At 45.0% G+C, this 14,377-nt stretch overlaps 1 protein-coding gene across 1 annotated transcript in view; it reads left to right on the top strand.

Moving 5' to 3' along the window:
- Positions 1–14,377, top strand: part of GPC1 (glypican 1) — a 348,272-nt gene that overhangs the window by 327,078 nt on the left and 6,817 nt on the right. The window contains exons 5-7 of the mRNA XM_019542945.1: positions 2,042–2,172; positions 9,333–9,452; positions 11,337–11,470. Coding sequence (XP_019398490.1) covers positions 2,042–2,172; positions 9,333–9,452; positions 11,337–11,470 — 385 coding nt within the window. The remainder of the gene's footprint in view (positions 1–2,041; positions 2,173–9,332; positions 9,453–11,336; positions 11,471–14,377) is intronic.

Below are 14,377 nucleotides of genomic sequence, written 5' to 3'. Positions count from 1 at the left end.
AGTCAAGATATATGACATCAATCTCTTCTCCCTTGTCCAGGTGATAGGTCACCTGGTCATAGAAGGAAATGAGATTGGTCAAACGAGACCTACCCACAACAAACCTGTGCTGGCTATCCCTTAGGATGTTAGCCTGGGCCAGTCCCTCAAGGGACAATAACTTTAGTGGTTAATGTTCTAAAATGTAGTACAGAGAAATAAATACTTGCCAATCATGTAGACCATTATAGCTGTCAGTGAAGTGATAGAAACAGGGCGCATGCACACGTGCCCCTACAGCGCTGTTGTTACTATGCTGTCATTTGGTACTTTCTTTGTCATTTAGTACTTCCTTTTGTTACTGCGCCATAGCACCTCACTCACAGACAACTTCATGGTATAGTGTGATGTAGAAGTTTGACCGGCACTTGGTGAGGTGACCTGCATAATTCACTTTTGACTTCATCGTTCATGAATAATGCTGGCAGCCCAGATTCCTGCTGAGTAAGTCTTTACATCGCATCACACCATCTTCTGCAAGAACTCCAATGCCGTGTTGAGTAAGAACCAAGAAAGAATTGCTCAGTCCCAGTGGAGGAAATTATGGCTTTTTTGTGTAAGAGCCTCAGAATGTCCCCCTCTCTGTACTGGAAAGAACAATACCAACTTGTAGCAGGCAGGTCATCAGGGAATCCAAATATGTTATGTTTTAAAATGGGAGCGACCATTGTGGTTTGGGAATATAATAGGTGAGCGCTGAGAATGTCTACTGGACTGAGTACCCCAGGGGATGTAGTTGACAGAACATCTCCTTTCTGCCCCCATTTGGCATACATATGAGCTAAGTGCTGAGCTGCTCAGTCTTGTTAAAACTGTTATGTTTTTGGTCCCTAGAGAACATACATGCAAAAAGTTGTGTCACCCCTTGAGGTTTCAGTACCTCTGGGTTTAGACAGCAGCTGAGAGCAGATTTTCAAGGTTGTAATTTTAGGCGTTCCCACCTGGATTCTGTCTACATCCCACTTCTAAGTGCCTGGAACCATGTTTGGATGTGGCCCTGAGATCCTGGTTGTGTTACATCTCCCTAGGCATTAATTACATCAGGCTGGATGAATACAGTTTCCTTATCCTCTTTTGCCATGAATGCTTAGAAAATTTCCTTCCATCTTAAGTCTCCATTCCAAAACTAATTGTATTGCTGAAAAACTTGGCTTATTACATTTTGTCAGCAAAATGCACCACTCCTAAGGCACATGCTTAGTAAATAACTTCTTAAGGAGGGTTCCTGAGTCATATCAACACTGGACCTTGCAAAGCTCAGCAGTCAGTGAGAGATGAGAACAGTTGGTACCTCTCAGCCACCCTGCATTTCCTTTTGCCAGGTTAGGTGCATTCATTTTGCTCTACTTCTCTGGATTCGGCACTGACAGTTCCCTTATGAGCCATGTATTGCTTTGCCAGATCTGTCCTGTCCTAAGTGGTATGTAGGAAATTTTCACTAGGAGCAATTTTTTATTCTCCTTCCTTGGTATATCAGACACCTGTTCCATTACCCCTCTGTTGGCATTTTGCTAAATCTAGCATCTCCAATTCCCTGTACACTACAACCCTTTATTAAAACTTGAATGCAAGGTAGTAAGGGTTAGATCCCAGGATGCTGTTTCCAATTTATGCACAGATTTCCCGCTCTGTACCTTGCCAGGGGTCTCTTGTCATTCTGTATTGCCAGTCTGCAAAGAATTTGTTGTAGCTATTTCTTTCTCATGTCTTAAAGGGGTTTCTATGGCTCATCTTGTTCATCTGGCACTAAGGGTGTTTTACTGGTGCACTATTGGATAGAAGAGGCCTATCTGAATGCTGCCAGATTACAAAGGATAGGGAGACTGTATTTTCCAAAGGCATGTATACTTTCAGCAAGCATCGGGAAGATAGCCTTCAAGTCTCATCTACTGAGAGAAAAATATCTGATTCCACCAGTATGACAGTATATAAATTTGAAGTGCCATTATCCTTTGATTTGTAAAGTGTATGCTTAAAAGGCATCTCTGTCGTCTTCTGCTAGATTCAATGCTGCTGGTGGCTGATCGGTTTGATGGACCATCCAACGTAGATACTGTAATTGGTACCATTCACACAAGGATCGCAGAAGCCATTTCTAATATGCAAGAAAACAAAGACTCTATCACAGCCAAGGTAAGAGTTGATACTGTGCCTAGCACTGGAAATACAGTGTACAATATATCCTGGCAACAGCCAAGCACATTGTCTACCAGGTATTCAGCTGATTTCACCTACAAGTTAGAGAAAGAGAAATGTTAAATGCCCATGTTATAATGATAAAAAACACATACATTCCATGCAGGCAAACCTTCTCAAATGCTTCTGTTTGCTATGTGCACTTTTCCACACTTCCAGCTATCAACTTTGATATGTACAGACAACATATAATATGATGAGGAATTTTTAATTACTAAGGGATACATGGGGACATTGTATTATGGTGCTTCAATGTCTGTGGCTGAAGTGATTTAGTTATTCTCACTCATCTGAGGTATTTACAGTGAGCTTATTACAATGAATGTAAGGGATTCTTTATACTATGCAGAAGGCTAATGCTTTCAGCAGGCAAAGGGAATATCAAAAAATGGAAACATTTGGCTTATTAGGTTATATAGGTACAGAGTTGTTATCTGGCAGTCGTCCTGTGATACAGGCTCTCCTAGTGCTCAGTCTCAAATGAGCCATATTTTGGCATGCTGTTTCATTGGTCTGTATTTTAAAACATTTAACCCACTAATCACAAGCACATGCTGTGGCTGCAGGTGTGAGGAGCTTTGGAAAGAGAAAAAACCTCCAGGGCATCTCCTTTTTGCATTAACATTTTGCCAGTTCTTAGTAGGGTGGAGCTATGGGAAAGATATAAACAGTGGGGTGTGACAAGCACCAAGTAGTTCTTGGGGAAAAGCAAGCCCAGCAAAAGTCCACTGAAAAATGGAATAGGAGGAGGGAAAAGCCATGTAAACAGTTGTTTAAGTTGAAACAAATGTTAGAAAATAAATTCCATGGAGATGCAACGTCTTCTAAACATCAAGGTCTTCACAAGGGTCCCTGTGGTAAATATAGGACTCAAGAGGTGAAATACTCTGTTCCAAGCAGCATTAGACTAGAACAGTAAGATTCATTCTGCAAACTTCCAAATTTGGTCTTGCAACAAGGGGGACATGGTTTTATTTGCCAGTAGATCTACATAGCACAGGTTGGGAGCTGGCAAAGTGCTGAAATTATGAACATGAGCAGTAGAAGAAAACCTGGAAAGGCCTGTCTGGGAAGTGATTCTTAAGACTCTCACCATTTCCCTTGCTACTTCAATCTCTGAACAAAGTTTAAAATCACTGGAAAAAAAATCTGATCACATCTGGTTTGTTTCCACACATGGCATTCTCCTAAAGTGGTTAATTGTGAAACAGCAGCCAAGGCTCTTGAATTAATGCCAGTCATGAAACTTTGCAACCACCAGCAATTGATCAGCTGCAGCAAAGGCTTTTTTTAAACCTTCAAGAGTGAGTAGCCAATACATTTGTTTTCTTACCCACAAAGAGAAGGAAATGCATGGAAATAGGTCCATGAATTAATTTCTGTTTCCAGGCAAAGCATAGCTGTTATGCAGCATGCAGTGGGCCATGGTATTTCTTGGGTATGTGGAAATAACATGGCACTGTGTTCATTTTGCACTAAATAAGTCTTGTTCTGGAACATGAGTTCTCAACTTACTGCAGGCTGAATGATGGATGATAGAATCTTCCTATGTGCTTGTTGTGGGCCCAGTTCTGATGTCCAGGGGGACTTTACCATTGATGGCATTGGATGCAGAGTTAGGCCATACCTGAAAAATCTCAGCCATGAAGGGGTATAGTCAGTTGTTCATGGGATGAGCCAAAGGCAGTCTTCAGATCTGGAAAAGCCAGCAGCTGTGATCTCCCACAATGTAGGAGGGTAAAAAGGAAAGATTTTGAAACCAAGCCCATCACCATCTTGATTCTTTTCTCCATCTCCCTTCAAAGAAAATGTCTGGCTGTGTATTGATCTGTTCCCAGCTCTACTGTTCACTCGTTACTGCTAACATACAGATTTCAGACAGTATAAACGATCAAAGCCTAAAAATTGCTATTTGCCTACATAATAAAGGGAGCCTATCGATTCACTTATTAGTCAATAAGGAATGTGCTCTCTAACAATAATGGGGGTTATTCAGATATAACCTCCGCTTCAGTTAAAAGATGAGCTCTGCCATATACTTTGAGAGGTTTTGCTCAAAATGAGACATTCCCCTCCTTCTTCCCCACCTTTTCCTTTTTGACCCCCCAATGCATGCTCAGCTGTCTCTGAGCTCCAGTGTCAGCTGAGTGCACTAGAAAGTGGGAGAGAGGTGTGGAGCACTGCATGAGGATCTTGCTGCATGTGGAGCATGCTAGCACCATGACCAAAAGAGACATGGGGGTCATGATTGACTACAAGATGAATATGAGCCACCAGTGAGATACTGCAGCTGGCAAAGTGAACAAAACTCTGGCTTGCATCTACCCATGCATCTCAAGCAAGACCCAGGATGTCATCCTCCAGCTGTACTTGGCCTTGGAGAGACCTCAGCTGGAGTACTACATCCAGTTCTGGGCTCCACAATTCAGGAAGGACATGGAGAAGCTTGAAAGAGTATGAAAGAGAGCCAAGCGCATGATCAGAGGGCAAGAGAACAGGGCTTATGAAGAGACATTGTGAGCTATGGGACTCTTCAGTCCGGAGATGTGCAGGCTCAGGGGTGACTTGGTAGCAGCTTGTAAGTACTTAAGGGCATCAGGATCTGGGGGGATGCCTGTTCACCAGAGCGCCCCAAGGGAAGACAAGGTCCAACAGTCACAAACTCCTGTAAGACCATTTTAGACTGGACATAAGGAAAAGCTTCTTTACTGTCAGAGCCCCCAAGGCCTGGAACAGATTCCGCCCCAGAGCTGGTGTAAGCATCTACTCTGGACACTTTCATGAAACATTTGGACTTTTATCTTGCTGGGATCCTTTGACCATAGCTGACTTCCTGCCCCTTGGGCAGGGGCCTGGACCCAATGATCTTACAAAGTCCCTTCCAGCCCTAATGTCTATAAAGTGAGGTCAGGGGATTAGCAGCCCCCTGGCTGGAGAGAACTGCTGAAAATGGGACAACAGCATTCGTTGGAAAAATGGGACACCTGGGATAAGTGTTTAAAACAGGACTATCCTAGTGGAAATGGGACATGTGGTCACACTAGGCACTGCATAGCAGCTGCGCTGACCATTACCTCCCACCAAGATGCCTACATAGATCTGGCTGCCTCTATGTATGTAGGGAGGTCAGTACCAAGGTATATTTTTCAGGTACTAATGTTAAAGGCTGGGGCTGGTCACCTTGTTCCCCTGCTGCTGTGATGCCCATGGCAGCCATGGCTCTCATCGTCTTTTTCTGCTGTGTTCCTGTTGTTCTGTTATATAAATGGTAGGTTTATAAAGATTACTTCAGGGTATCATTAGGTGCCATCCAAAGCTTGTACTATTAAGCCAGACTCCACTTCCCTGGAAAGCAACTTCATGAAATAGGTTCCTCTCCATTGTAGAAAATGGCCCCAAATCAGGTGTCAGTTACAACAGTTCAACCCCTTTGACTTCTAAATGATTGCCCTGTTGTGATGCAGAGCAGAACCTGACACATATAGAAGAGCACTGGAGAGAATTATCCACAGCATCATTTCTCAAACTTCATTCTTTAAGAACCCACCGTGGGTGATGTTAACAGCAGAGTAATTTGTGTTCCTGAACCCTGGCTGCCTTCCCTGTGACTCTGAAGTGCTGTAACTAACACATTCTGATGGAAAATGAATCTAAAGCTGCCTGGCAAATAGATAAGTCAAATGACAGACTGAACAGAGATGGATAGAACATACTAGTGCAGCACAAAATGCAGTACTAATATAGCATAGAAATAGAGTCATCAATTACAATAAGGAAAAGGGGAAGAATGAGTGGATCTATAAATGCCATGAAGTATTTTTCATTATTCTTGTATGTTTTTATATCCCAGAACAAATTGTTTCATAATAACTACAGTAAGAGGACTATAAATGGTAAGCTGCAGCAGTGAAAGCAGGTTCCTATAAAACAAAATTTTAAATACTTTATGTGTAATTTTTTTAAGTTTTGCACCAAAAGAAATAGGCAGATGAAATATTTCAGTTGCTGGAGAATTGCCATTATATTGTATACTCTACAAAAGTGGCGTCTACCTGCATTCTTTCATGAAGAGCAATATATATTGGGGAAAAATATCCTAAACTAATGGTACAAGTAGTGTCCTTCAGGAATGTTAATGGGACTTGCTGTTTTTCATTTCCATGTTGCTTGTTAAGATGAGCTCTCAGTAGCCCCTGGGAGCTGTCAACTTACAGAAGGCATGCAGCAGTTGGAGTCAAATGAGTTATCATCAGTGCTAACTAATGGTTGAATGCTTGATTTATTTATATTAATGGGTTAAGTGCTAATCTAGTTTAATTTTAGGATATTTTAATAGCTTCTGCCTTCACATTCATATTTGGTTAAAAAGGCAATTGATGCGAGTCTGAAGACGCATAAGAAATAGTTTGATGGTTTTTGAACCAAACATTGATGGTTTTTTAAATCAAAACAGTGATGCTTTTCAAATGAAAATTACAGTGTATAAAGCTTGCCAAACTTTCAGTCTGCTTGTATACGGGGAGGCCCAAATTAAGGGCTGCATATGTTGCACCCCCCAGATTTAGTTCAGGCAACCTCGGTTCAATGGCCTTCTGGGCATGCTGAACAAGTTATTGATTTGATTGGATTTGCCTGGATACAGCTGTGGCATGAGAGGGTCTTGTCATCTAAAGACTACATTTATAACCTTTGAGAAAAGAAAATATCTTTATCTTATAGAATTTAATTGGGGATTGGGAAGGATATTGTCCCCTCCTTGTAAAACAGGAAGCACCAAACATTCTGACTGCTGTAAGGTGCCTTTGTATTCTGTATTTTTCTGGATTTAATAATAGTAAAACATACAGAAGCTCTGAGCATATTGTCAAAAACTAAACATTGAATCCACCCAATAGTATTGAATACTGTTAGGCAAATCAATGAACTAACTAGCCAGTGGCATCAGATAAGTTTTGAAGACTGTGGCTTGGCTCAGGTAATCCATATATAGGAAGGTCCTAACTCCATCCATGCATGTATCTGCCTGCATGCATTCCAGCTGGGTCCCTTCTTCGTACAAACCTGTTCTACAAAGTCATTTTTCTGACAACTTACAAAAGAAAAAGTCAGCAGTGGTGCAGTGGGTTTCAGCCAAGTGACCTGCTGACTGCAAGTTTAGACGTGGCTTATTTTGGTGGGGGATGAGAGGGATTATTGAATTTAAAAGTCTGATATTGGTGCTTACAGAGGGCAAGTCTTGCATCCTGATGAAGCAGGAGCCAAAGGGAATGAAAGTGCCAAGCCCTTCCTAATTTACTTGGGGGGCCAATCTTTTTTGGCACGTGTGTGACAAATGAGTCCTGCAAGTGCTACTCCAGTCCTTTCTCTGCTTTCTGCTACTGCCTGATTTGCTCTTCTGCTTTCTGTGCCATGCCCCATCTGCCATTGTGCTTCCTGCCCATCCAAACTCTTCCATGTGCCTGCCACACAGAGGCTGCCCATGATACCTGTGGCATGAGTGGCACAAGCTTGCCACTCATGATATAATAAGTGGACTGTCCAAGAAGCAGTGCTTTGGGCTGGGTCAGGCCCTCTTTTACAGCCTCTCAGTGCTGCGCCTGTGAAGCACTTTCTCATCCAAGAGGCTGCCAGACTCCTTCTGTTCTGAATCTTCCTTAAACACCAATTGTAATTCAGTCAATAGAAACTGCCACCTACTGACACAAGGTCATTGCCAAGATACCCTGTGTTATAATGTCTTAAAGCCTATCTGCTCTCTAAGACAGAACTTCCTTCTAGCTTATCTAGTGCATGTTGTCTCTGATTTTCGTCCACTCAATCCACATGGTAAGTGCCTTGAGACTTCCTTTTCCCTGGTAAAATATTGGGTATACCATCGGTACTCAGATTCTAATGGCCATAGCTAGTAGCACCTCTGCTGTAGTGTACCAGTGCATGCAAGAGAAAAAGCAGGGATTGGAGAGGCAGTTTGGGTGAAGCAAGAGCCAACCTGAATGTCTAATGAGCTTAAAATTAATTAGGTAAATTTTCTTTTTCAGTAACATAGGCTCTTATTGCAGTATGCCAGGTGGGTGTTCTGTAGCTGAGCTGCACACCACAGGGTAATCCTGGAAATCTTAAAAGCAGCACTGCAGCCCAGAAATATTTGGGATGCTTCCAAATATGACATCTCCCCCATCAACAAAACACTGACTGAGGGACATATTTTTCCAATCAGTATTTGGATACACTTAAAGACAAGACCCTGCAATATACTTTGACCCTCTGGCAGGAGCAGATAAGGCCTGTTTGCTGCAGTACCTAATGATAACATACTGGGGCATCTATTATCCTATGTGTAATATATTATAGAGACCAGTTTTGTCTCTATGGTTTGCTCCATATGCCAGAGCCAAGCACTAGCCATTAATGCCCATTCATTGATGAGAAAACAAAAGTTAGTTATTAGGTTTTGCTAGTTCATTCCTTTGAAATATTAGTGTTGGACTGTAAATGACTTAACAACTTAAAGGTTACTATTTAGACATGCACTGTGTATAACAACTACAGGAGAGATCAAGACCAGAGCACTGCAGAACTCTTTTACAGCAGTCAGAGTTGGCAGAGCCAATAGGCTGCTTTAGAAACAAGTGTCTTCATGTGGTTTTATGTAATTAAAGTAAATTAATTTACTTTACTAAGCATCCCTCCTCTCCCCACCCCCTTCAAATCCCTCTTGGTAACAACCCTTGCTGAGAGTGATTCTACCTGCATGCTCCCCTGGATGAATTGGGGATGAGTTGTGTTTCTGTATTAAATTGGTGGCATTGATCTAGTGACATTACAGTCTCACTGAGCTTTGCATGTGAAGTCAAACCTAATCTTTAGGACGGTATGCTAGGGTGGGTGGAAAATGGAAGGGTAGGGCCTTTTTTCCTTCAAAGAGCAGATAGAATATTAAAAGAAGGACAAAATTGCTAGAGATTTGGTGAAATCTCCTAAATGATTAAATGATAGTAAATGGATGATTCAGACAGACTTGTTGAACAGGAAAAGTTATAAATACAGTGCTGGTTAAGAGGGAAAGCTGTTGACTGTGAGATTTTGTTTTTTCTCAGGTTTTCCAAGGTTGTGGAAATCCCAAAATCAGTACGAAAGCATCCAGTGGAGAAGATAAGAAAAGGAGGGGAAAAACCACCCCAGATGATAAGCCCTCAGGACTTGGACTGGAGAAGCTAGTAAGCGTATCTTAAAAATTTCCGCATTTGCTTAGAAAGCACTTCCACGTTGTTCTCATGTGAGCTACATGTTCACATCTTGTTCTTATCCACATTGGGTATTGACACCATCACTAGCCCAAGCATGCAGTCTTGTACTTGCACTGTGGCTTGCCAACCCTTTTTGCAGTTGGCACACTTCTGTGCAATGCAAGCTCAGAGGCAAGCCCTAGACTATACTCTGGCCTGTGGTGGGTTTCCAGTAAACACTCATGTGTGCCTAGTACATAGGGAAAGTTCCTGGCCCATAACTGCTTCTTGAATGATGTCACTAATCATTAGCGTGGTGAAACACTAAACCAGATACTGAGGGATGTTGTGGAATCTCCTTCGTTGAATGTTTTCAAAAACAGGCAAAAATAGATGTCTATCAGGAGTGGCCTAAGTAGCCTTGATCCTACCTCGCACAGGGAGGTGGACTACATGTACTCTTGAGGTCCCTTACAGTCCCATGTTTTTGTTGTTCCATTTAAGACAACTTTTGGCTCCCTAGAACCAGACCGGTGGAACAGCCCAGGCTCGTAAAGATGTGTGGTCCATAAGGCTAACAGCATAAGCCAGCCAGCCCTAGGCATTCGTGTGCCATCTGCTGATTCCCACCTGCCTCTGCTTTGGCTGTGTGCTACATGTGCAGTGAGCTCTTAGGCCAGTAGATGCATCTCCTGCTGCATGTGAGCTCTATGAACTCGCTGGCTGGCCTATCTGAAGACCCTGCCTTCAAGCAGCTCCAGAGCCTGCTGCTGTTTGCTCTTCTCTTCCCTTCTCCCCCAACCTTTCCACCTCCTAATTCAGCAGCTGGGGAAAGGGGACAAGCAGCAGCATGCAGGCACTGAGTATCACTGTCACTGTCACTGCCACCCTGAAAGCAGGAACTAGAGACAGCCCCTGTGCTGGTGAGCTCTGGCAGGAGTTGCCAGAGCATTGAGAGGTCACTGGCCTCTAGCAGCTGAGGCCACATCCTGTTTGGCTGCATGGCACATGCTCATTGAGCTCTCTTCACTGCACATGCACTACACAACTGAGCTTAATCCCCACCATTATTTGGTTTTCTGTCTAACTTGGAACTGCTGTCTTAGGCCCTTGCCCTCCCACACCTGCTCTTTCTCTTCTTCTGGTGTTGGGGCAGAGGGGTAATGTGATATGTTATCTCACTGCAACCTCACCTTATTGTTGGGCCATGGTCGCCTTTATTGGACATTTCTGATTCTGTGGGCAATAGGATATTGGATCATCATTAACTCCTCAGCATCTTCCACTTTGTATTACTCCCAGCCCTGCTACTTTCTCCTGTTCTAGCTTCCCTCTAGCCAAAAGGAATCCATTTCTTGTAGCTACTCCATAGTTCCCCATCAGATCCAGTTTTCTGACTGTCTGTCTGCATTCCAACACTAGCCGGCTGCCCACACTCTCACAACATCCCCACGTCCTCACTCCCTTCTCCTGGTCACTCAGGACCCCACAGTGTCCTCGAATAACTACAGAGAATCTTGTGTCCTTGCTGCTTCCAGGATGATCTGTGAGCCAGTCTCCTCTCTCCAGATCACTGTAACAGGTGGAGTTGGGTAGGAGTGCCACTAAAGAGCTAGCAGGTTGGTTGTGATACAGAAGTATTAACCAGTCATGGTGCTTATAAGACAGGTATACTGGAACAGTTGGTCCTTTGAGGAAAACAGTGGCCCATCTTCCCAGCTTCTTGGGCAGCTGGTTGTTATTTAAGGGTGTCATTATTCTGCGTATGAAAAAAGATGCCCAATATTATTGAGTCCAGACAATTTTGGGAGAACTAACCAGCCTCCAGAGTTTAACAGGTGTTTTCTTGAGCCCCTATTCTCCCTTCCCTTACAGGTGTCAGATGCCAAAGGGAAGCTCAGAGATATCAAGGATTACTGGGTCACTCTTCCCAGTGTACTTTGCAGTGAGAGGATAACAGCTGGCTCAGTAAATGAGGACAGGTGCTGGAATGGAATGACCAAGGGCAGGTAAGAAGCAGTGTGGCAAAGAGAGCCAGAAAGCCTACAGACTAAAACTGTGCTGCTTCTAGAGATAAATGGTGCAGAGAAGTGAAATCCATCTGCATCCCCGCTTCATGAACCCTTGCAGCTTGTGAATGCAAATCCCATTATGAGGGAGGCGAGGCAAATCATAACACCTGCCCCTGCCAGAAAGTTTTTTTCAGTTGTTTCAATCCTACTCAACCCCACACCAGCCTAAGGGGACTGCAGGAGCTCTGTTGTGTGAGTTCTTCCCTATCACATTCATAACTTGACATACTGCCCCCTCCCCAACCACAGAATATCAAGCACCCTTTGTGCTTTGGTGCTGATCATGGCCTAGACAGACCAACCCAAAGCATATCCCACTGACAGCTCTGAGGCTGCACATTCTTATGGCCTCATAATCTCAGCAGGCAAGTATTTCTGCTGGAGGGCCACTTAATTAGTTTTGGTGAGGGCTGCAATGGTTGCCCCACCCCTTGACAAGTGCCCCTCCCCCTGACAAGGGGCCTGGCCCCTGGTCGCCATCTTCCGACTGGACATCCTGCCCCTAACCCATGACCTTTGCCACCAGAAGTCCCTCCCCTTGCACCCCGGAAGTACTCCTTTTGGAGTTCCATCTTGAAACCAGAAAAACCAAATGATATACTAAGTTAAACACCTACTATAACATATTTTAATTTTATTACCAAAAACATTTTTGTCATGATTTGTGTTTGTGTAGTGTATATAGAGGTGATTGCATAATAACTCAAAGATAAAGTCTTACTCCTGTGTATTGTGTGGAGGGTATGGGGTGTGGTTGGGGTGGGAGGTGTGCATATGGTGGGTGTGCAGGGGTGTGGTGAGGGGTTTTTGAGGCAGTGTGGCTGTATGTGTGAGGGGGCAATAGGGTATGTTGGGGTGTAGGGTATATGTGGGGGGTTGTGGGGACAGGGTGTGGGTGTCTGGCATTTGTGGGGTGTAATCCCTTACAGGAGTATCTCCCCCACCCCCATGGCCCACAGCCCCCACCACCATGTAAAGCTTTGCTGGTCATTTTGTGATAGGCCTGCTTCTGATACTCAGAGGACTAAGAACACGGAGATACAGAAATATATTTTAAATTCAAGGCACCAGTTTTTCAAGATCATCTCAGAACAAGGGTTAAACTTGCAGGTCCCAGGACTCCTGGAAGTGCAGGACAGCCTTGCCCTCTGCTTCCTGGCAGAGTCCTGGGACCCACATGGCAGGGAGCGGCAAATACAGCCAGCTCCATCACACAGGGCTTACCCTGGTGGTGTGCGAGTGCCGGGAGCTGCATATACACCACATGATAGAGGCAGGCCTGGCTGTGCTACTTGCCACCATGTGCTGCCCGCACGACCCACCCAGGCTTAAGGCTCCATAAAGTGCCCCCCCACCCGGGCTTAAGCCTCCAAGGAGTGCCCCCCCACCCAGGCTGAATCCTCCAGGCCAAGCAGGCCATCGCCAGAGGCCCACTGCATGCTCCAGGGCATGGGAGCAGGCCGGAGGCTTGGCCGGGAGGCCTGGGAGCCTGCTCCACTGACTGCACGCACTGGTTGGAGCAGTACCCCTGGGAGCAGTGCCTGCACAGGGCACGAGCACCCCAAGCACCTTCCACCTGCTGTTGCTGCTGCTGGTGCCATCAGTTGTGAGGGCTGTGTGCTATGGCGGGGAACGTGTGTGGGGTCCCCACACCCCTACACCTTCCCTCACACCCACATCCTGGCCACCCGAGCTTGGCGCTCCCGCCGCCTCCCTGGGTGCAGGTTCTGCGCTGCCGCCAGCCCCAGCCCCGTGGTATGCGCTCCTGCCCAGCTGCAGCTTCCCCCTGCCCCTGCCGCTTCCCCACCTGGTATCTGGAGGAAGCAGGACACCAGGGAAGCTGAGCAGGTCTGCCAGTGGCTGCAGCAGCCCCACTTGGAAGCTATGCACTGGCTGAGTTGGGCCCTTCTGCCCACGAGGATGGGAGCAACATGTGTGGGCTGGGTGGGGTAAAATTAGCTCGTGAGTGCCCGTGGGCTGGATGAAATTGCCTGGTAGGCCAGATCCAGCCTGGGCTGTGTTTTGCCCACACCTGGTTTAAGTGCTTTAGTGCTCCTGTCTCAGGATCAAGTTTAACCCTTGTTCTGAGGTGATCTTGAAAAACTGGTGCCTTGAATTGAAGTATGTTTCTGTGTCTCTGTGTTCTTAGACTTCTAAGCATCAAGAGTAGGCCTATCACAGAATGACCAGCTAAGCTTTACTTATGTCCAAAATGCAGTAAACTCGATCAGGGAATTAGAGGGGTTCATTTTAGGGAAAAACCCAGAGGTAGAGCTGAATTGCAAATGTTCTTTTTCCCCCTAAGCTGTCACACTTTTGAAACACTTGCCCTCTCCAAGTGCACCCAGCTGAAATTCTGCATCCACGGAAATACTCTATTCCCAGAGCTTCCCCTTAAAATACTACTTGGTGCCCCATCCACAGCTGTAGCAGGTCCTTTGCTCCATTTGCTTCAGCAGAGCTATGCTGCTTTTACATCAGCTGGGAATTTGGGCCTCTGTTTGCAAAATCCCTTCTTGAAGCATATGGAAATGCCAGAGTTTCTCAATAGATTTTTCTGAGTGACTGATGGACAGTAACTGAAGAGTGAGAAATACTGCTTTAATCACTAGTTGATGAGCTCCCAGCTAATTGGATAGAAGTCTCCACTAGCTGCCCTGTCAATCTGATCAGGAGGTGAATCCAATAGTTACAGAGCTGTCAGTCTCAGGGGCATCTGTCCAGATTCAGTAATGACATGACAGTTTCATAATCCGCCTTGCAATAATGAACATTTTCAGTGTAATACCTGGGAGGTCACCTGGCCAACTTCACTGGTGACAGTATTAGGCGAAATCCTCAGCC

This window comes from Crocodylus porosus, unplaced genomic scaffold (assembly GCF_001723895.1).
Source record: "Crocodylus porosus isolate Cpor-Errol unplaced genomic scaffold, CroPor_comp1, whole genome shotgun sequence".
Lineage (NCBI taxonomy): Eukaryota > Metazoa > Chordata > Crocodylia > Crocodylidae > Crocodylus > Crocodylus porosus.
This window is presented reverse-complemented; position numbering and strand designations above follow the sequence as displayed.